Source organism: Giraffa tippelskirchi, chromosome 1 (genome assembly GCF_054371585.1).
Source record: "Giraffa tippelskirchi isolate mGirTip1 chromosome 1, T2T-mGirTip1v1.2.pri, whole genome shotgun sequence".
NCBI lineage: Eukaryota > Metazoa > Chordata > Mammalia > Artiodactyla > Giraffidae > Giraffa > Giraffa tippelskirchi.
The window spans coordinates 108520581-108543522 of record NC_137275.1 but is presented as its reverse complement, the minus strand read 5'-3'; the positions used below and the strand labels follow the sequence as shown (position 1 = coordinate 108543522).

The 22942-nt window shown below is 50.3% G+C and overlaps 1 protein-coding gene and 1 long non-coding RNA gene across 2 annotated transcripts in view; one reads left to right on the top strand and one right to left on the bottom strand.

Moving 5' to 3' along the window:
- The window catches only part of LOC145505797 (uncharacterized), a 188764-nt gene that overhangs the window by 15518 nt on the left and 150304 nt on the right, over window positions 1-22942 (top strand). Inside the window, exons 8-14 of the mRNA XM_081488700.1 lie at window positions 1905-2054; window positions 4781-5004; window positions 6777-7008; window positions 13235-13456; window positions 15761-15910; window positions 18637-18860; window positions 20633-20864. Of these exons, the coding sequence (XP_081344826.1) occupies window positions 1905-2054; window positions 4781-5004; window positions 6777-7008; window positions 13235-13456; window positions 15761-15910; window positions 18637-18860; window positions 20633-20864 (1434 nt within the window). The remainder of the gene's footprint in view (window positions 1-1904; window positions 2055-4780; window positions 5005-6776; window positions 7009-13234; window positions 13457-15760; window positions 15911-18636; window positions 18861-20632; window positions 20865-22942) is intronic.
- LOC145506932 (uncharacterized) lies at window positions 6212-13233 on the bottom strand. The gene is made up of 2 exons (XR_014054452.1): window positions 11666-13233; window positions 6212-9287 (listed from the first exon to the last, which is right to left on the bottom strand). It is a non-coding gene; the product is annotated as an uncharacterized LOC145506932 (long non-coding RNA).

Genomic DNA, 22942 nt, shown 5'->3' with positions numbered 1-22942 from the left:
AGGAGCCTGGTAGGCTACAGTCCATGGGGTCGCTAAGAGTCGGACACAACTGAGCGACTTCACTTTCACTTTTCCCTTTGATACACTGGAGAAGGAAATGGCAACCCACTCCAGTATTCTTGCCTGGAGAATCCCAGGGACAGGGGAGCCTGGTGGGCTACCGTCTGTGGGGTCGCACAGAGTCGGACACGACCGAAGCGACTTAGCAGTTAGCAGTTGCTTTACACTGCTGTGTCAATGTCTGCTGTACAGCAAAGTGAATCCGTCATATATATATATATATTTATATTTATATTTATATTTATATATATATATATATATATATATATATATATATATATATATATACACGTGTGTGTGTGTCTACATATATCCCTCTTTTTAGATTTCCTACCCATTTACTTCACCACAGAGCCCTGAGTAGACTGCCCTGTGCTGTAGAGTAGGTCCTTACTCGTTGTTGACTTTACGCATAGTCTCAGTAGTGTACATACGTCAACCCCAGTCTCCCAGTTCATCCCCCCCACCTGCCTGTCGAATGTATACCTGATGATGCTGAAATTTCCTTCGGGTTCACTCAGGCGAGTCTGGTGACGTCTGTGGAGCCCGTTCTCTCGGAGAGATGGGAGCCCGCTGTGTGGCCCCTGCTGAGGCAGCTTGCCTGGCCGTCTTCTCTAGTTTTCTGAGGTTCTGCTCCTTGAGGGGATGTGTGACATTGATACCGGCGGTCAGACAGGTCGAGTGGCGTTTGCTCACCCTCAGAGCCTCAGGCCCGTGCTGTGTAACCATGTAGAGTCATGATGTTTCTGGTGGTCGTGTCTGCGGCTGTCATGATTGATGAGAAACTGCCTAACGGTCATTGTGAAAAGAGAAGAGTGCTGAGGGTTCGGGCCTCCTCCTGTGAGCCTCACCTCTCCTTTGTAGGCAGGCAGACAGCGCCCACCCTGCCCCACCCCTCCCCCGTGAGACCGTCTCAGACAGAACCCCTCCGACATGTGCTACAGCAGGTGTCCTTGTTTAGTAGCTTGGTGTGAGTAATTCTCTGTGAGAGCTCAAGGTGAGAACTCAAAACAGAATATTTGCACGCTTGTATAACCTTTTCCCACTACTCTTTGGCAACAGGAGGAGATTAGGTGGCAGAGTTCAATATGTAGAGAATTCTGGGAAAAGCGGCCTTGAGACCTTTCACTTTTAATGTCAGGCCTTTGCCCACATTGGTTACTTAGTAGTCGACTACGGAGGGACCTGCAGTGGATTTTGACCTGGCGGACGGGAGTTGCACCAGCAGCAAGTTCTGGTCCTGGTTTGACCCTTTCATACATGTGGTGTAAGTCTGCTTTAGAAGAATTAGGCTTGAGAAGGCTGCTTCCAGTTGTGTTAAACTTTGACTTCTGTTTCCACTCATTACTATTACTTGAATTCTGAGGAAATTGCATGAGAGTTTTCCGACTTTTACCCGAGGAAACGAGCCTCAGAGGTCCCTGTTGGATCTGTCGAAGGTCCCTCCCTCTTGTGGATCCAGTCCGCCTGTGTGGTGTAGCAGACAGAGGTCGTGACTTCATGCCAGATACCATTCCTCCTGGAATTCATGCAATAACAGGGTAGTTTAGTATACTCTTTGCTGTTTGGGTTGATTATGTTGAAGAGAAGCTTGGGAAACCGAGTGGCCAGACAGAACGTTAATACAGACATATGGGTGCCAATCGTGGCAAATGTGACATTTTAAGTAGGCACGTTTTTGCTCACGTCCGAGGAAACTGCCGTGTCTAGGACTTTAATTTTGAGGACGCTAACTTTATTTTTGAGTTGAAACTTAGGATTTAGTCCAACTTTTTCACGCGTACGTGTATCGGAATGTTCCATGATAATGACTTACCTTTTCTACTCTGCAATGCCCGGTGTAGGCCATGGTCCAGAACACGGACGTGGAGGTGCGAATCACTACCCTTGAGAGATGCTACCTTGCCGCCCAGCGCGAAGCCACCTCTGTGCACGACGACCTCAATGATAAACTTGAAAATGAAATCGCAGATAAGGATTCTATGCATCGACAGGTAACGGCTTTTACTGAACTGTGTCTGACTTTTATAGTGGTGAATTCCTGAGGAAGGAAGGTAAACACCTTTTCATGTGACTCCCACGTTGTAAGGCACCTGCCCCCTCACACTGTGGTCCTGAAATGGTTTTGGAACAAAGCGTTGATAGATCGCTTTATGTCTTCCCATTTTCCTTTTTCTGGCTACGAGTTTCCTTTTAAGGCATGCTTTTTTTTCTTAAAAGAACCAATTTTGATAACTTGTGGCCTACTGTGAGGCCCAGCACAGTACTAATTAGCACCGTTTTGATTGAAATCATCCTGCGAGTAAATGGATACACATACCCATCATTTTATAGTGAGAAGAATTCTCATTGGAAGTTTAAGTACCTTTGTATTTTCGCCTCATTTATGGCATGTAATTTTTCATACATGTCTGTGTTTTGAGCTGCCATGTTCAGTGAGCAGCTAGTTTGGGCCAGACATCGTCAGAACTAGGACTCCAGCAGTGAATTAAAAACCGTGTGCGTTCTTTATCCACTGCCATGTAACAAATCACTGCAAAGCTTAGTGACTTCCCAGTGAGCAGGTCACAGTCCAGTTTCTGTGCTTTGCAGCAGGTGGGCCTGGTTCAGGGCCTCCTGAGGACGCAAACATGGGAAGGCCCCCCAGGGCTGGATGGCAGGCTTTCAGACTCACCTGGCTGGTGGGGACAGGCCCAGGTCCCTGCCGTGTGGACCTCTTCATGGCCTGGCTTTCCTCAGAACACCCTCTGAGAGCGAGAGCGCGGGATGTAGCCCGGGGCCTTTCGCGCCCCGGTCTCGGAAGCCGCACACCTTCAGTTCTGTTTGCGAGAGTGAGCTGCGAAGTCCTGCCTCGCTCAGGGGCTGAGCAGGAGTTGCCCCCTCTGCCTCTTGAAGGGAGGAGGATGGAAGAATTTGTGGACCCGTTTTTAAACCCACGCAGCCTGTCGGACAGTAATGAGCAGGGGAAGGAGACCAGAGTGCCCGAGTTGTCTAAGAGGAGGGGGGACGATCGTGTGTGAACAGGGTGGCCAGCGAGGTGACACCAGGAGGGTGACCTGGAACAGAGACCCGGAGGCCGGAAGAGAAGTAGCCACTCGGAGATAGATCAAGGGTCGTGTCAACAAGCGGAGATAAGGGAGAGAGAGGGCCGCATCAGGGAGGACCCCGGGCTCAGGCCTGAGCAGCTCGAGGCCAGAGCCTGTTTCCTGAGCTGAGGAGGGCTGTCAGGGCAGGGAGCTAAGAGACGGGCCTCAGCCCTGTTGAGGTGGATGAGCCCATGGGGTGTCCAGGGGACCTGTGAGGTCAGCAGCTGAGTGTTCCGGCCTGGATCCAGGAGAGGCCTCACTCAGCTCAAGGTGGACTTGGGTCGTGGGCATACAGATGGTGTTTAAAGGCACAGACAAGGTAAAGTCACCAGGCAGGTGCCCGTGGAGAGATAGGGGGTGCAAGGGTAGAGCTGTGGGGTGCCTCGCATTCCAAGGTTGAGAAGGGGCGCAAGGGACTGACTAGTAACCCCAGGGAGGGCGGGGCCTGGTGCCCAGGGAGAGACATGCTTGGGGTGGGGGGAGGGCAAGGAGAGGAGGGGGCTTGGTAACATGGGTTCCTCAGAGCTCCCTGGGAGCTGCCCTGCGAGCGGGGCACACCGCCTGCTTGCAGAGAGCTGGAGACTGGGCGGGGAGGGGGACAGTAGAGGCCTCTCCCAGGGAGCTCTCAGAGACCCTCAGTGGGCGCTGCAGGGAGCCCTGGAGGAGGAATCTGCTGGTTCCCTTTGTGCGATTTTAAGGTGAGAGAAGGGAGAGGACGTGCTGGCTGAGCTGATGGGGGTGAAGCCATATGCAGCTGGTTCGCTGGAGAGGAGCAGGAATGATGGCAGGTGGTCCTGGAGCCAGTGCAGGGGGTGGCCCAGCCCTGGGGAGGGGTCGTGACGAAGACAGGGGCGAGGGCGCTGGCCACGGGGGACAGGGAGCCAGCAAGCCAGCACCTCGAGGCTGCCCCTCGGCTGCTTTGAGGTCACGTCTGGGAAAGAAGGCAGGACCTGGGTGAGAGTGGGCCGGGGGGAGATGTGCCAGAGAGAAGGGTGTGAGGTGTGAGAGCTGGAGGGCGGCTCGGAGCCCAGCAGGCCCTCTCCCGCACGTCTCTGGTGACAGAGCCGCCTTGCGGTGTGAGGGGCCGTCCCCCAGAACAGCCCGCGGGCCTGCGCCCCGGGAGGAGCCCCGCGGGGGGCTGGCCCTCCCAGCCCTGCTGGCCCTGCTTGCGCCTGTCTGTGCGTGTTCAGACCAGCCTGGAAAACGGAGGGCTGGGGACCTGCGAGGATGGCGCTCCTCGGTGAGTAACACAAGTGGTGACCGCTGAGGTGGACCCAGAGGCTGCGGAGCTGAAGGATTTCTTTTTCTTATTTTCCTTCAGCCTGGCTGATGGAGGCACAGATGTATTGTTGTAATTTTCGGACTTTGTCTCTGACTCCATCGGCCCACCCTTGTGAATAACCTCATAGGATTGCCTCCCATCCACGCTAAGACCTGAATGTCACCAGGCCATCTAGGAAGTGGATTCTCCTCCTGCCTGTTTCTTCAGTACTGCTCGCTTAAGAGATGGCAGTGTCTCATAAGCATGGCCCGTTTATCCACAGTTGGGGCTTCCATGTAAACTTGTGTTCAGTTCCTGATAGACTTGAGCTGCCCTGAATGTCGCTGACGAGACGTGGTCCTCTCGTGCCCAGGTGCAGACCCTGAAGGAAAAGGACTGGGAGCGCGCGCAGCAAGCCAGCGTGCCGGCCAACGTGGCCCAGGCGTTCGAGAGTGACGCAGACTTGTCTGACGGCGGGGGCGACAGGGCCACCCTCTTCAGCTCGGCCGCTCTGCTGTCGCCCAGCGGGCAGGGCGATGCCGAGACTCTGACTGTGATGCTTCAGGAGCAGCTGGACACCATCAACGAAGAGATCCGGTGGGTGAGCCCGAGCCGAGCTCCCCAGAAACTCGGCTTCTCTGAGGAGCTGTCTTCTCCTTAGAGAAGGCTGAGTGTTCCATAGTAAGGAAACTGACTTCAAGTCTGCTTCAAGAATTTTCAGTTCTGAGATTGCCCTTGATTATAGAGCTCAGTCAGCCAGGGCTGTGGGGGGCGTTGTGGGGTGTCCCCCCACCAGCTCTGAGCCCCAAGGTGGGTGAGGTGCCGTGACAGTGTCCCCTGCGGCCCGTGCACCCTCCAGCACTGAAGGTTCGCCCTCGTGTGTCCCTCGGAGCCTCCCACATTCTGGTGAAAAGCCACCTGAAACAGAAAAGCTGGGGTTTTGGGGTGGCAAATTCCCCCTCAGATCTGCATTTTCCTTTTGAACTTAATACAGTGTGAAGATTGGCTTGTTGTACGACAGTGGTCCAAGGACATGTGTTTGAGTTCTTCTCAACTCATCAGTGTCTGTGAGATGTTTTCTGTAGACACCGTCTGGGCTGTTATAACAGTTTACAAACGGGATAGAATCCAAAGGCCCGCCTCATGGCGAGCAGGGGCCTTGGGTCTGGGTGCGGCCAGGTGGCTGGGGGCCCCGAGGCCAGCCTGGTGCCGCACCCGCACAGCTCTGCCTCCTGTCCCTTGTCCACGTTCAGAGTGGCCACAGGCCGGTGACCCTGCACAGGACCTGGCAGAGCTGCTGCTCAGACTGTTCTTGTCACGTCAGCCCAGGCCGAGGTGCCCGTTCCTGTCAGCCGAGTGCGGGGGGCCCGGGGGAAAGGCAGGGGTGAAGGGCACAACCAGCAAACGCAGGTGGTGCCGCCTGCACGTTTGACGCTGAGACAGACTGCTTTGTGGGCCGTGTTTGAGCACAGACAGCTCAGAAAGATTGTCTTTCCCCCTCCCCCAGGAAATACGGAACGGTTACATATTAATATGTTTATTTTTACAGCATGTTGTCAGGTAAAAGTGATTTTTCCTTAGGTAACATGTTGACTTGAGGTAAATGGTAAATTCTTTCCATCAACTTGTTATCAACAGTGAAAAACTTTCAGGGTGTATAAGGAGAAGTGAAACTGGAGAGGTGACGACCTGCGAGAATCTTGTATTTTATTTTGAAAATCATGTTATATGCATAATCGAATATTTAAACTGCTATATAACATCATCCGCGAGACATTAGGGGAGAAGAGCAGTAACTGTGAATTCTAGGTTAATGCAGCACATTGACATGAGTCCAGAAACTCACACAAAGCTGGTGGAGAACTTCATCAAGTGATGCATTTGTACATAGACAACCTAAAAAATAAAAAAATCAATTCAGCACTTCATCTGGTCTAGAGACTTGTGTTTAGAAACTCCAGCTTGTTCGTGGCTCACTGTTTTGATTGTACAGAGTTCCTGATTCCCAGCGGAATAGACTTGAGGCACTGCCGTGCATCTCTGCCCTGAGAGCAGGGAAGGTAAAGGTTGTCAACTTCAGGTTATCTCCTCACAGGGAGAGAGGCGCCACCCAGGCCCCGTCAGAATGTTAGAGTAAACCAGTCAAATCAAACGAGAATGATCAGGGGCCACTTTGTAAGACTCAAGGATAAGTTATTCTAAGTTTGAGAATATTGAAAAGAGGGAAAGTTGAACCTTTTTGCTGAGATGTTAATTGAGCAACTGTTCCTGGAATATGCTAATCGTGACACAGAATGCAAGCCCACATTTGTTGTCCAGACACGTTCCTCTGCTGACAAAGGCAGGTGACGGGTTTTATTCTATTTTAGGTTGATCGAAGAAGAGAAGGAGAACACGGAGCAGCGGGCCGAGGATACTGAGAGCAGGGTGGGCAAGGGGAGCTTAGGCAACCTTCGTTGTTGTAAATCCTCGAGCTCCCTCAACCTGTGTCCCGCCTCCTCGCTCGCCAGCTCCTGCCCGCCCAGCAGTGGGCGCGCCAAGCCCCCAAGGAGGCGGCACAGCTCGGCGCGGAAAGTAGACCAGCGGGACATCAAGACTCTGGTATGTGTCTGCCTCCTCCCTGCCACGTCCCTCCCCCAGCACACTGGCTTTCTTTTTTGTTTGTTTGTTTTTTGTTTTTTCTGTTTTTACCCAGAAGAAACTCAGGTACATTTGCTACGCTTAGAGGTCTAAGATTTTTAAAAACTGCCTAGTCTTTAATCATTCCATACTCGCACAGCAACAAATTAGTCTTGATATTTGGACCACCGGCTTAGCACGTCATCATGAACTCAGCCAGGGCCTGCCTCTGTAACGTTGGGCCCGGCCTGTGCTGGACACAGCAGGTGCAGGGAAGTTGCTGTTGTCACCGAGTAGACAGCCTTGTGAAAGTAACCATAGGCAGCTCTCCTGGCGTGTGAGACCCACGCAGCACATTTTTCATTGGGGATACCTGGCTGCAGGCTGCAGGCCATGCGGTGGGAACAAAACCAAGAATCTAAACTGGTCTGCTTGCTGCTGGACCTGGCTGCACGCTCAGGCCAGCTCTGGGTGTGAAACCAGGTTAAAAGCCTGGTGCCCCAGGGCCCCAGGGAAGAAGTTGGGCTTCCTCACTCTTCTGAGTCTAAAAATGGGATGACGACCTAGGGCTTTTGGTGACAGAGTGTGCAGCTCTGAAGCGCATGTTCCTGCTTTCTTCCATGTTTAGCTTAGGTTTCCTGAGCGCATTGCTGTTTACCCTGTGAAATCATGTCTACAACACTCTGCTTTGTAACTGCACTTGTATTATCACTTTTTTTGTTACCACCCATTTCATGTTAGCTGCATTGTTAGTCAGCATATAATTAAATTAACTGTGAATCATTTTAGCAGCATGTGAAGTGATAACTGGTCTATTTTGTGGTCTTTTGACACATTGGTTTTATAATATGCATCACTGGCCAATTAGTTGATAGTGTGTATTCTTTGACGATTTCTCTGTGGTTTCATGCTTGATTTCTTTCCGAGTATTTGTAAAAGAACAGTTCTGTATATTTTTTCTTGTTGCTGGAGTTCTCTGACGGTGTGTCTGCTTTCATCGTTGGTTTTGATTTCCTGTCTCATCCTGTTGTCTGCTTCGTTGTCATCAATCCAGACCCCAGCTTCCCACAACCGCACCCCCCCGAGGCTGTAGTTTACCCATCCATCTCCCCTCCCCCGTCCTCCCACTTGCTCTGGTCATAGCAGTCTGGGGTCCACAGCGTGTGTCCCCTTAGTCGGGTTTCTGCTTTGTCTTCATGTCTCATTAAATGGTGTTTTTCCCCCATAGCACTAAGTTTGAATTATTGTTATCACTGTGCAGTTACAAGCATAATGTAGATGGATGATACACTACAGAACCTGTGTAATTCATAACTGAGATTATGCTTACCTGAAGAAATGATCCTCTTATGTGTAGAATTAATGGACTTTTGACACAACATCCTTTCTGTGTTGGTGCTTGTATTTGAGACTGTAAATCTCATCAGCTTTTGCATGCTTAATGTCTCTACGAGACTCTTTTACAAAGTATCTTCTATGGTTCATAAAATGTGAAGACTCCACCTGCTGTTACGCTAGCTTTCATTCTTACATATTTTCATAGGGTACCTGCTTTAATGAATTTATTTTCAGAAGTTTGGAATCAAATTCTAGGTAACGATTTTACATTAATGTCCAACAGGTGGTTAGATCTGTTCAGTGTTAAAATAGGTATTACGGCAACTTCCTCGTCAGTTAAATTACTATTTTAAAGTATAACATGTTTTTTTTATTAAGAGAAACTAACTTATAGAGAGGTTTGGCTGAGAACAGACAACTGTTAAGGCCCTTTGTTGTACACAGTGCTGTGCTTTAACAAATCATGATGTTGTAATAGAATTGTATCTTCCTGAGGAATAATGTATAGTGTTTCTCTAGTAAATCTTGAATAGCTTATTTAACTAATGTGGTCCAACAAATTGTTCTGTTTCCAGTTACATGTTCTCTAAATCTACATCTCACTTATATGTTTGCCGTCATTTTTGCTTTACTGTCTTTGCCTATATTGATTCTTGAATTTTTAGCTTCAAAGTCGCAATAAATCTGGTTTCTCTTCATTTCTTTGCATGCATCTATCAGTCTAGTGAGTTAAGGAAGCATCGTCGAAAGGTAAACTATTTAGTAATTTAGCATGCCTTTGTTTCTCTGTGAAGTATTAGAGTCCTTATCGTGTTAGTGAATGAACACTATGTGGTTACGTACTGGTGGATGATTGACATTTTAATAGAAGTAATGAAACTCGCCCACCACTTAAAATATGCTGATGATGCAATCAATCCATCCTAAAGGAGATCAATCCTGGGTGTTCATTGGAAGGACTGATTTTGAAGCTGAAACTCCAGTACTTTGGCCACCTCACGCGAAGAGTTGACTCATTGGAAAAGACCCTAATGCTGGGTAGGATTGGGGGCAGGAGGAGAAGGGGACAATAGAGGATGAGATGGCTGGATGGCATCACTGACTCGATGGACATGGGTTTGGGTGGACTCCGGGAGTTAGTGATGGACAGGGAGGCCTGGCGTGCTACAATTCATGGGGTCGCAAAGAGTCAGACACGACTGAGCGACTGAACGGAACGGAACTGAACTGAACTGAACTGAACTGATGGTTCTGTTGGAAATAGGTCATTGGTTGGGACAATTGTAACAGTTTGCCTTTCTCCCACTTGTTTGCCTTCTAATCATCTCATGCTTATTTATAATAGACATAGTAGTATTTATTATTTTTAAAATTTTCTTTACTTATTTTTTTGGCCATACTGCACAGCTAATGGGATGTTAGTTCCCCAACCAGGGATCAGACCGGTGTGAAAGTGAAAGTGCCAAGTCCTCACCTCTGGACCACCATGGAATTTCCACGTAGTGTTTTCTTAAAAGAAATGACTGAATCAGAGCCATAGATATTAGATTTGGGGGAAGCCAATTTAATGACGGTGGGTAGCAGTGTGCAGGAGACTCTGTGTGCCAGGCACCGTGTCCAGTGCTTTCTGAGCCCGTCATCTAATCCCGCAGACACCCAGGTGAGGTCCAGGCTGCTGTTATCCCCATTCAGCAGATATGGACACTGAGGCTTAGAGAGGCCGGGCACCGTGCCCAGGCTCGCATACCCAGCGGTGCGGTGCAGACTGGTCTGATCAGAGCCTGGACACTTAACCGTGGTGCCGTCCATCCCGCTTTCCTCCAGAGGCCCTCCTGTCCATCACAGCAACCCTGATGGAGGGAGCCTCAGGAGGGAGCTCGCTGCCTCTCCCCTCGGGTCACTTGGATGAGCCCCTGTTGTTGGAGTCCAGTGGCCCGAGGGCTGGCCTTCCTTGTCCCTCTCCTGCTCCCAGCCCGCTGATGGAGCACTCCTGGGGCCTTCCCACAGGACTTGGGCAGCCGCGCTCCGGTTCAGGCAGCTCAGTGCCCAGGAACCCTTCTGCCGGGCACAGCAGAGTAGCTCCGTCACCCTGAGGTTGGTGACCTGGGTGTGCCGCTTGCCCGCTTTGTGGCCTGCTTTGCCCTCCTGTTAAATGAGGACACGGTACTGCCCATCCGACTCACGTGGGCACCCGTGGGGCGGGCTCCCATCCTGGCGGAGGGTGCCAGGCTGGGGACCCAGAGGCCTTTCTCAGGACAAGGCCCGGGGGAAGGGCCTGGCCGTGGTCCCTGACTTTGAGGCAGGTGTTTGTCTGCATTCAGTCCTAGTCAGCCCAGGTGTGTCACTTCCCTGCTCTGTTCTTTGTTGTTTTCTGATTTTTATAAATGCTTCTTTTAACTTGAATTTGAGATTGATCCCTCTTCAGTTCCATGTGGATAATTTCTAGCTTTTGTAGCCTTCTGTTGTCTGAGGGTAGTTGTTAGAGATCAGGGGAGAGTGCACAGTTTATCCAGCTGCTGTTAAACGAGTTCAGCTGTATTTTGCAGTAAGTCACTTTGTTGTCACCAAGCTCCTGTGGAGCTGCAGTGGATCAGTATTCTTTACAGAATCCCATTACAAAGCCACAGGTTAGTTGGTTAAAACGACGCACTCATTGTTTATAAAAATACTTTCCATGCATGCTTCCTAAAACCTCCCCTGGCTGAACCACACGCCCACATGTATAAGTGAGACCTGTCTGGACCCTGAAGGGGTTTATCTGTTCCCCACACTGTTGCCACCACTGTTTCCTGTCCTCAGACCCAGGACCAGCGGAAAAGCTGGGCGTCCAGGAGAGATCTTTTTTTTTTTTTTCAATTAGCTTATTTTTTAATTGAAGGATAATTGCTTTACAGAATTTTGTTCTTGTCTGTCAAATCGCAGGAAAAATCAGGCATAGGTACACATATATCCCCTCCCTTTTGAACCTCCCTCCCATCTCCCTCCCCTCGAGATTGATAGAAGAGTATCTCTTAGTGAAGACTTCAGTTGAGTTCAGTCGCTCAGTCGTGTCCGAATCTTTGCAACCCCATGAATCGCAGCACGCCAGGCCTCCCTGTCCGTCACCAGCTCCCGGAGTCCACCCAAACCCATGTCCATCGAGTCAGTGATGCCATCCAGCCATCTCATCCTCTGTCGTCCCCTTCTCCTCCTGCCCTCAATCCTTCCCAGCATTAGGGTCTTTTCCAATGAGTCAGCTCTTCGCATGAGGTGGCCAAAGTGTTGGAGTTTCAGCTTCAACATCAGTCCTTCCAATGAACACCCAGGATTGATCCCCTTTAGGATGGACTGTTCGGATCTCCTTGCACTCCAAGGGACTCTCAAGAGTCTTCTCCCACACCACAGTTCAAAGGCATCAGTTCTGTGGCGCTCAGCTTTCTTCACCGTCCGACTCTCACATCCATACACGACCACTGGAAAAACCATAGCCTTGACTAGACGGACTTTTGTTGGCAAAGTAGTGTCTCTGCTTTTAAATATGCCATCTAAGTTGGCCAAAACCTTCCTTCCAAGGCGTAAGCGTCTTTCAGTTTCGTGGCTGCAGTCACCATCAGCAGTGATTTTGGAGCCCCCAAACATAAAGTCTGACACTGTTTCCACAGTTTCCCCATCTATTTCCCATGAGGTGATGGGACCTGATGCCATGATCTTAGTTTTCTGAACGTTGAGCTTTAAGCCAACTTTTTCACTCTCCTCTTTCACTTTCATCAAGAGGCTCTTTAGTTCTTTTCCACTTTCTGCCGTAAGGGTGGTGTCATCTGCATATCTGAGGTTATTGATGTTTCTCCCGGCAGTCTCGATTCCAGCTTGTGTTTCTTCCAGCCCAGCGTCTCTCATGATGTACCCTGCGTCTAAGTTAAATAAGCAGGGTGACAAGGACACACAGCCTTGACGTCCTCCTTTTCCTATTTGGAACCAGTCTGTTGTTCCATGTCCAGTTCTAACTGTTGCTTCCTGACCTGCGTACAGGTTTCCCAAGAGACAGGTCAGATGGTCTGGTATTCCCATCTCTCTCAGAATTTTCCACAGTTGATTGTGATCCACACAGTCAAAGGCTTTGTTTGGCATAGTCCATAAAGCAGAAATCGATGTTTTTCGGGAACTCTCTTGCTTTTTCGATGATCCAGCAGATATTGGCAATTTGATCTCTGGTTCCTCTGCCTTTTCTAAAATCAGCTTGAACATCTGGAAGTTCACGGTTCACCTATCGCTGAAGCCTGGCTTAGAGAATTTTAAGCATTACTTTACTAGCACGTGAGATGAGTGCCATTGTGCGGTAGTTTGAGCATTCTTTGGCATTGCCTTTCTTTGGGATTGGGATGAAAACTGACCATTTCCAGTCCTGTGGCCACCGCTGAGTTTTCCATATTTGCTGGCATATTGAATATAGCACTTTCACAGCATCATCTTTCAGGATTTGAGATAGCTCAGCTGGAATTCCATCAGCTCCACTAGCTTTGTTCGTAGTGATGCTTCCTAAAGTCCGGTGGACTTCACGTTTAGCAGATGATTCTTAAAGAGCAGAATAACTGGGGAAAGCTACTAACGGACGGGGTGCTTGATGTAAATCCCGAGCAAGTAAACATGCCAAGCACCAATGGAAAGGCAAGTCCTCGGTCTCGCTCTCTGTCTGGTTCTCGCCTTACCATCCAGTCTGTGCGGGGCTGTTGGGACCTGTCAGCAATGCACCATGTAGATCTGAGTGGCCGTGAGGGTCGTGTGAGCTCCCAGAGTGCAGAAGAAAGTTTTGACCTCACCGATTGCCCGGAAATGCTGTGTTCCCTCCCTCCCAAAACAAGGCTGTCTGTCTAAGGCTTCCTTTCCCCCTTAGAGATCCTCCGACGGCTCCCCAAGCCACGAGGAAGACCTGGCTAAGGTGATCGAGCTCCAGGAGGTCATCGAGAGGCAGTCAGGGGAGCAGAGCCAGTCGAAGGAGTGCCTGGCAAACCTCTCTGCCTACGTGAGAGAGCCGGAGGAGGACCCGGACACGGCCAGGAAGGAGCTCCTCGCGTCCGAGGAAGCGAACAGACAACCACAGCGGGATGTCCGCGAAGTGAGTGACAGCGGACGTGTCTGTTGTCCTGAGGTGGAATGTGGGTCCCTTGTTCTCCGGCTGATCTGAGCTTTGGGATGGCTGCGTGAGTAGGAGCACAGAGCGCTGGCGAGACCGCGACTGGCGGCCTCCCCGCCTCTGCGTCGAGATCTCTGGGGTAGAAGAGGCCTGGTCCAGGCGGTCCATTGGCAGTGGAGCAACACGAGGGCATCCCTAGCGCTGTGCTCACCCTGGGTGTGGACTCCTCATTTCTACAAGTTCTAGGGTGCCCAGTGTGTTCCTCTTTGAAAAATTCATTCATCCATTCATTCATTTATTGGAGTCTAGTTGCTTTCCTTTTTCTTGGAGAAGGCAATGGTACCCCACTCCAGTACTCTTGCCTGGAAAATCCCATGGATGGAGGAGCCTGGTAGGCTACAGTCCATGGGGTCGCTAAGAGTCGGACACAACTGAGCGACTTCACTTTCACTTTTCCCTTTGATACACTGGAGAAGGAAATGGCAACCCACTCCAGTATTCTTGCCTGGAGAATCCCAGGGACAGGGGAGCCTGGTGGGCTACCGTCTGTGGGGTCGCACAGAGTCGGACACGACCGAAGCGACTTAGCAGTTAGCAGTTGCTTTACACTGCTGTGTCAATGTCTGCTGTACAGCAAAGTGAATCCGTCATATATATATATATATTTATATTTATATTTATATTTATATTTATATATATATATATATATATATATATATATATATATATATACGTGTGTGTGTGTCTACATATATCCCTCTTTTTAGATTTCCTACCCATTTACTTCACCACAGAGCCCTGAGTAGACTGCCCTGTGCTGTAGAGTAGGTCCTTACTCGTTGTTGACTTTACGCATAGTCTCAGTAGTGTACATACGTCAACCCCAGTCTCCCAGTTCATCCCCCCCACCTGCCTGTCGAATGTATACCTGATGATGCTGAAATTTCCTTCGGGTTCACTCAGGCGAGTCTGGTGACGTCTGTGGAGCCCGTTCTCTCGGAGAGATGGGAGCCCGCTGTGTGGCCCCTGCTGAGGCAGCTTGCCTGGCCGTCTTCTCTAGTTTTCTGAGGTTCTGCTCCTTGAGGGGATGTGTGACATTGATACCGGCGGTCAGACAGGTCGAGTGGCGTTTGCTCACCCTCAGAGCCTCAGGCCCGTGCTGTGTAACCATGTAGAGTCATGATGTTTCTGGTGGTCGTGTCTGCGGCTGTCATGATTGATGAGAAACTGCCTAACGGTCATTGTGAAAAGAGAAGAGTGCTGAGGGTTCGGGCCTCCTCCTGTGAGCCTCACCTCTCCTTTGTAGGCAGGCAGACAGCGCCCACCCTGCCCCACCCCTCCCCCGTGAGACCGTCTCAGACAGAACCCCTCCGACATGTGCTACAGCAGGTGTCCTTGTTTAGTAGCTTGGTGTGAGTAATTCTCTGTGAGAGCTCAAGGTGAGAACTCAAAACAGAATATTTGCACGCTTGTATAACCTTTTCCCACTACTCTTTGGCAACAGGAGGAGATTAGGTGGCAGAGTTCAATATGTAGAGAATTCTGGGAAAAGCGGCCTTGAGACCTTTCACTTTTAATGTCAGGCCTTTGCCCACATTGGTTACTTAGTAGTCGACTACGGAGGGACCTGCAGTGGATTTTGACCTGGCGGACGGGAGTTGCACCAGCAGCAAGTTCTGGTCCTGGTTTGACCCTTTCATACATGTGGTGTAAGTCTGCTTTAGAAGAATTAGGCTTGAGAAGGCTGCTTCCAGTTGTGTTAAACTTTGACTTCTGTTTCCACTCATTACTATTACTTGAATTCTGAGGAAATTGCATGAGAGTTTTCCGACTTTTACCCGAGGAAACGAGCCTCAGAGGTCCCTGTTGGATCTGTCGAAGGTCCCTCCCTCTTGTGGATCCAGTCCGCCTGTGTGGTGTAGCAGACAGAGGTCGTGACTTCATGCCAGATACCATTCCTCCTGGAATTCATGCAATAACAGGGTAGTTTAGTATACTCTTTGCTGTTTGGGTTGATTATGTTGAAGAGAAGCTTGGGAAACCGAGTGGCCAGACAGAACGTTAATACAGACATATGGGTGCCAATCGTGGCAAATGTGACATTTTAAGTAGGCACGTTTTTGCTCACGTCCGAGGAAACTGCCGTGTCTAGGACTTTAATTTTGAGGACGCTAACTTTATTTTTGAGTTGAAACTTAGGATTTAGTCCAACTTTTTCACGCGTACGTGTATCGGAATGTTCCATGATAATGACTTACCTTTTCTACTCTGCAATGCCCGGTGTAGGCCATGGTCCAGAACACGGACGTGGAGGTGCGAATCACTACCCTTGAGAGATGCTACCTTGCCGCCCAGCGCGAAGCCACCTCTGTGCACGACGACCTCAATGATAAACTTGAAAATGAAATCGCAGATAAGGATTCTATGCATCGACAGGTAACGGCTTTTACTGAACTGTGTCTGACTTTTATAGTGGTGAATTCCTGAGGAAGGAAGGTAAACACCTTTTCATGTGACTCCCACGTTGTAAGGCACCTGCCCCCTCACACTGTGGTCCTGAAATGGTTTTGGAACAAAGCGTTGATAGATCGCTTTATGTCTTCCCATTTTCCTTTTTCTGGCTACGAGTTTCCTTTTAAGGCATGCTTTTTTTTCTTAAAAGAACCAATTTTGATAACTTGTGGCCTACTGTGAGGCCCAGCACAGTACTAATTAGCACCGTTTTGATTGAAATCATCCTGCGAGTAAATGGATACACATACCCATCATTTTATAGTGAGAAGAATTCTTATTGGAAGTTTAAGTACCTTTGTATTTTCGCCTCATTTATGGCATGTAATTTTTCATACATGTCTGTGTTTTGAGCTGCCATGTTCAGTGAGCAGCTAGTTTGGGCCAGACATCGTCAGAACTAGGACTCCAGCAGTGAATTAAAAACCGTGTGCGTTCTTTATCCACTGCCATGTAACAAATCACTGCAAAGCTTAGTGACTTCCCAGTGAGCAGGTCACAGTCCAGTTTCTGTGCTTTGCAGCAGGTGGGCCTGGTTCAGGGCCTCCTGAGGACGCAAACATGGGAAGGCCCCCCAGGGCTGGATGGCAGGCTTTCAGACTCACCTGGCTGGTGGGGACAGGCCCAGGTCCCTGCCGTGTGGACCTCTTCATGGCCTGGCTTTCCTCAGAACACCCTCTGAGAGCGAGAGCGCGGGATGTAGCCCGGGGCCTTTCGCGCCCCGGTCTCGGAAGCCGCACACCTTCAGTTCTGTTTGCGAGAGTGAGCTGCGAAGTCCTGCCTCGCTCAGGGGCTGAGCAGGAGTTGCCCCCTCTGCCTCTTGAAGGGAGGAGGATGGAAGAATTTGTGGACCCGTTTTTAAACCCACGCAGCCTGTCGGACAGTAATGAGCAGGGGAAGGAGACCAGAGTGCCCGAGTTGTCTAAGAGGAGGGGGGACGATCGTGTGTGAACAGGGTGGCCAGCGAGGTGACACCAGGAGGGTGACCTGGAACAGAGACCCGGAGGCCGGAAGAGAAGTAGCCACTCGGAGATAGATCAAGGGTCGTGTCAACAAGCGGAGATAAGGGAGAGAGAGGGCCGCATCAGGGAGGACCCCGGGCTCAGGCCTGAGCAGCTCGAGGCCAGAGCCTGTTTCCTGAGCTGAGGAGGGCTGTCAGGGCAGGGAGCTAAGAGACGGGCCTCAGCCCTGTTGAGGTGGATGAGCCCATGGGGTGTCCAGGGGACCTGTGAGGTCAGCAGCTGAGTGTTCCGGCCTGGATCCAGGAGAGGCCTCACTCAGCTCAAGGTGGACTTGGGTCGTGGGCATACAGATGGTGTTTAAAGGCACAGACAAGGTAAAGTCACCAGGCAGGTGCCCGTGGAGAGATAGGGGGTGCAAGGGTAGAGCTGTGGGGTGCCTCGCATTCCAAGGTTGAGAAGGGGCGCAAGGGACTGACTAGTAACCCCAGGGAGGGCGGGGCCTGGTGCCCAGGGAGAGACATGCTTGGGGTGGGGGGAGGGCAAGGAGAGGAGGGGGCTTGGTAACATGGGTTCCTCAGAGCTCCCTGGGAGCTGCCCTGCGAGCGGGGCACACCGCCTGCTTGCAGAGAGCTGGAGACTGGGCGGGGAGGGGGACAGTAGAGGCCTCTCCCAGGGAGCTCTCAGAGACCCTCAGTGGGCGCTGCAGGGAGCCCTGGAGGAGGAATCTGCTGGTTCCCTTTGTGCGATTTTAAGGTGAGAGAAGGGAGAGGACGTGCTGGCTGAGCTGATGGGGGTGAAGCCATATGCAGCTGGTTCGCTGGAGAGGAGCAGGAATGATGGCAGGTGGTCCTGGAGCCAGTGCAGGGGGTGGCCCAGCCCTGGGGAGGGGTCGTGACGAAGACAGGGGCGAGGGCGCTGGCCACGGGGGACAGGGAGCCAGCAAGCCAGCACCTCGAGGCTGCCCCTCGGCTGCTTTGAGGTCACGTCTGGGAAAGAAGGCAGGACCTGGGTGAGAGTGGGCCGGGGGGAGATGTGCCAGAGAGAAGGGTGTGAGGTGTGAGAGCTGGAGGGCGGCTCGGAGCCCAGCAGGCCCTCTCCCGCACGTCTCTGGTGACAGAGCCGCCTTGCGGTGTGAGGGGCCGTCCCCCAGAACAGCCCGCGGGCCTGCGCCCCGGGAGGAGCCCCGCGGGGGGCTGGCCCTCCCAGCCCTGCTGGCCCTGCTTGCGCCTGTCTGTGCGTGTTCAGACCAGCCTGGAAAACGGAGGGCTGGGGACCTGCGAGGATGGCGCTCCTCGGTGAGTAACACAAGTGGTGACCGCTGAGGTGGACCCAGAGGCTGCGGAGCTGAAGGATTTCTTTTTCTTATTTTCCTTCAGCCTGGCTGATGGAGGCACAGATGTATTGTTGTAATTTTCGGACTTTGTCTCTGACTCCATCGGCCCACCCTTGTGAATAACCTCATAGGATTGCCTCCCATCCACGCTAAGACCTGAATGTCACCAGGCCATCTAGGAAGTGGATTCTCCTCCTGCCTGTTTCTTCAGTACTGCTCGCTTAAGAGATGGCAGTGTCTCATAAGCATGGCCCGTTTATCCACAGTTGGGGCTTCCATGTAAACTTGTGTTCAGTTCCTGATAGACTTGAGCTGCCCTGAATGTCGCTGACGAGACGTGGTCCTCTCGTGCCCAGGTGCAGACCCTGAAGGAAAAGGACTGGGAGCGCGCGCAGCAAGCCAGCGTGCCGGCCAACGTGGCCCAGGCGTTCGAGAGTGACGCAGACTTGTCTGACGGCGGGGGCGACAGGGCCACCCTCTTCAGCTCGGCCGCTCTGCTGTCGCCCAGCGGGCAGGGCGATGCCGAGACTCTGACTGTGATGCTTCAGGAGCAGCTGGACACCATCAACGAAGAGATCCGGTGGGTGAGCCCGAGCCGAGCTCCCCAGAAACTCGGCTTCTCTGAGGAGCTGTCTTCTCCTTAGAGAAGGCTGAGTGTTCCATAGTAAGGAAACTGACTTCAAGTCTGCTTCAAGAATTTTCAGTTCTGAGATTGCCCTTGATTATAGAGCTCAGTCAGCCAGGGCTGTGGGGGGCGTTGTGGGGTGTCCCCCCACCAGCTCTGAGCCCCAAGGTGGGTGAGGTGCCGTGACAGTGTCCCCTGCGGCCCGTGCACCCTCCAGCACTGAAGGTTCGCCCTCGTGTGTCCCTCGGAGCCTCCCACATTCTGGTGAAAAGCCACCTGAAACAGAAAAGCTGGGGTTTTGGGGTGGCAAATTCCCCCTCAGATCTGCATTTTCCTTTTGAACTTAATACAGTGTGAAGATTGGCTTGTTGTACGACAGTGGTCCAAGGACATGTGTTTGAGTTCTTCTCAACTCATCAGTGTCTGTGAGATGTTTTCTGTAGACACCGTCTGGGCTGTTATAACAGTTTACAAACGGGATAGAATCCAAAGGCCCGCCTCATGGCGAGCAGGGGCCTTGGGTCTGGGTGCGGCCAGGTGGCTGGGGGCCCCGAGGCCAGCCTGGTGCCGCACCCGCACAGCTCTGCCTCCTGTCCCTTGTCCACGTTCAGAGTGGCCACAGGCCGGTGACCCTGCACAGGACCTGGCAGAGCTGCTGCTCAGACTGTTCTTGTCACGTCAGCCCAGGCCGAGGTGCCCGTTCCTGTCAGCCGAGTGCGGGGGGCCCGGGGGAAAGGCAGGGGTGAAGGGCACAACCAGCAAACACAGGTGGTGCCGCCTGCACGTTTGACGCTGAGACAGACTGCTTTGTGGGCCGTGTTTGAGCACAGACAGCTCAGAAAGATTGTCTTTCCCCCTCCCCCAGGAAATACGGAACGGTTACATATTAATATGTTTATTTTTACAGCATGTTGTCAGGTAAAAGTGATTTTTCCTTAGGTAACATGTTGACTTGAGGTAAATGGTAAATTCTTTCCATCAACTTGTTATCAACAGTGAAAAACTTTCAGGGTGTATAAGGAGAAGTGAAACTGGAGAGGTGACGACCTGCGAGAATCTTGTATTTTATTTTGAAAATCATGTTATATGCATAATCGAATATTTAAACTGCTATATAACATCATCCGCGAGACATTAGGGGAGAAGAGCAGTAACTGTGAATTCTAGGTTAATGCAGCACATTGACATGAGTCCAGAAACTCACACAAAGCTGGTGGAGAACTTCATCAAGTGATGCATTTGTACATAGACAACCTAAAAAATAAAAAAATCAATTCAGCACTTCATCTGGTCTAGAGACTTGTGTTTAGAAACTCCAGCTTGTTCGTGGCTCACTGTTTTGATTGTACAGAGTTCCTGATTCCCAGCGGAATAGACTTGAGGCACTGCCGTGCATCTCTGCCCTGAGAGCAGGGAAGGTAAAGGTTGTCAACTTCAGGTTATCTCCTCACAGGGAGAGAGGCGCCACCCAGGCCCCGTCAGAATGTTAGAGTAAACCAGTCAAATCAAACGAGAATGATCAGGGGCCACTTTGTAAGACTCAAGGATAAGTTATTCTAAGTTTGAGAATATTGAAAAGAGGGAAAGTTGAACCTTTTTGCTGAGATGTTAATTGAGCAACTGTTCCTGGAATATGCTAATCGTGACACAGAATGCAAGCCCACATTTGTTGTCCAGACACGTTCCTCTGCTGACAAAGGCAGGTGACGGGTTTTATTCTATTTTAGGTTGATCGAAGAAGAGAAGGAGAACACGGAGCAGCGGGCCGAGGATACTGAGAGCAGGGTGGGCAAGGGGAGCTTAGGCAACCTTCGTTGTTGTAAATCCTCGAGCTCCCTCAACCTGTGTCCCGCCTCCTCGCTCGCCAGCTCCTGCCCGCCCAGCAGTGGGCGCGCCAAGCCCCCAAGGAGGCGGCACAGCTCGGCGCGGAAAGTAGACCAGCGGGACATCAAGACTCTGGTATGTGTCTGCCTCCTCCCTGCCACGTCCCTCCCCCAGCACACTGGCTTTCTTTTTTGTTTGTTTGTTTTTTGTTTTTTCTGTTTTTACCCAGAAGAAACTCAGGTACATTTGCTACGCTTAGAGGTCTAAGATTTTTAAAAACTGCCTAGTCTTTAATCATTCCATACTCGCACAGCAACAAATTAGTCTTGATATTTGGACCACCGGCTTAGCACGTCATCATGAACTCAGCCAGGGCCTGCCTCTGTAACGTTGGGCCCGGCCTGTGCTGGACACAGCAGGTGCAGGGAAGTTGCTGTTGTCACCGAGTAGACAGCCTTGTGAAAGTAACCATAGGCAGCTCTCCTGGCGTGTGAGACCCACGCAGCACATTTTTCATTGGGGATACCTGGCTGCAGGCTGCAGGCCATGCGGTGGGAACAAAACCAAGAATCTAAACTGGTCTGCTTGCTGCTGGACCTGGCTGCACGCTCAGGCCAGCTCTGGGTGTGAAACCAGGTTAAAAGCCTGGTGCCCCAGGGCCCCAGGGAAGAAGTTGGGCTTCCTCACTCTTCTGAGTCTAAAAATGGGATGACGACCTAGGGCTTTTGGTGACAGAGTGTGCAGCTCTGAAGCGCATGTTCCTGCTTTCTTCCATGTTTAGCTTAGGTTTCCTGAGCGCATTGCTGTTTACCCTGTGAAATCATGTCTACAACACTCTGCTTTGTAACTGCACTTGTATTATCACTTTTTTTGTTACCACCCATTTCATGTTAGCTGCATTGTTAGTCAGCATATAATTAAATTAACTGTGAATCATTTTAGCAGCATGTGAAGTGATAACTGGTCTATTTTGTGGTCTTTTGACACATTGGTTTTATAATATGCATCACTGGCCAATTAGTTGATAGTGTGTATTCTTTGACGATTTCTCTGTGGTTTCATGCTTGATTTCTTTCCGAGTATTTGTAAAAGAACAGTTCTGTATATTTTTTCTTGTTGCTGGAGTTCTCTGACGGTGTGTCTGCTTTCATCGTTGGTTTTGATTTCCTGTCTCATCCTGTTGTCTGCTTCGTTGTCATCAATCCAGACCCCAGCTTCCCACAACCGCACCCCCCCGAGGCTGTAGTTTACCCATCCATCTCCCCTCCCCCGTCCTCCCACTTGCTCTGGTCATAGCAGTCTGGGGTCCACAGCGTGTGTCCCCTTAGTCGGGTTTCTGCTTTGTCTTCATGTCTCATTAAATGGTGTTTTTCCCCCATAGCACTAAGTTTGAATTATTGTTATCACTGTGCAGTTACAAGCATAATGTAGATGGATGATACACTACAGAACCTGTGTAATTCATAACTGAGATTATGCTTACCTGAAGAAATGATCCTCTTATGTGTAGAATTAATGGACTTTTGACACAACATCCTTTCTGTGTTGGTGCTTGTATTTGAGACTGTAAATCTCATCAGCTTTTGCATGCTTAATGTCTCTACGAGACTCTTTTACAAAGTATCTTCTATGGTTCATAAAATGTGAAGACTCCACCTGCTGTTACGCTAGCTTTCATTCTTACATATTTTCATAGGGTACCTGCTTTAATGAATTTATTTTCAGAAGTTTGGAATCAAATTCTAGGTAACGATTTTACATTAATGTCCAACAGGTGGTTAGATCTGTTCAGTGTTAAAATAGGTATTACGGCAACTTCCTCGTCAGTTAAATTACTATTTTAAAGTATAACATGTTTTTTTTATTAAGAGAAACTAACTTATAGAGAGGTTTGGCTGAGAACAGACAACTGTTAAGGCCCTTTGTTGTACACAGTGCTGTGCTTTAACAAATCATGATGTTGTAATAGAATTGTATCTTCCTGAGGAATAATGTATAGTGTTTCTCTAGTAAATCTTGAATAGCTTATTTAACTAATGTGGTCCAACAAATTGTTCTGTTTCCAGTTACATGTTCTCTAAATCTACATCTCACTTATATGTTTGCCGTCATTTTTGCTTTACTGTCTTTGCCTATATTGATTCTTGAATTTTTAGCTTCAAAGTCGCAATAAATCTGGTTTCTCTTCATTTCTTTGCATGCATCTATCAGTC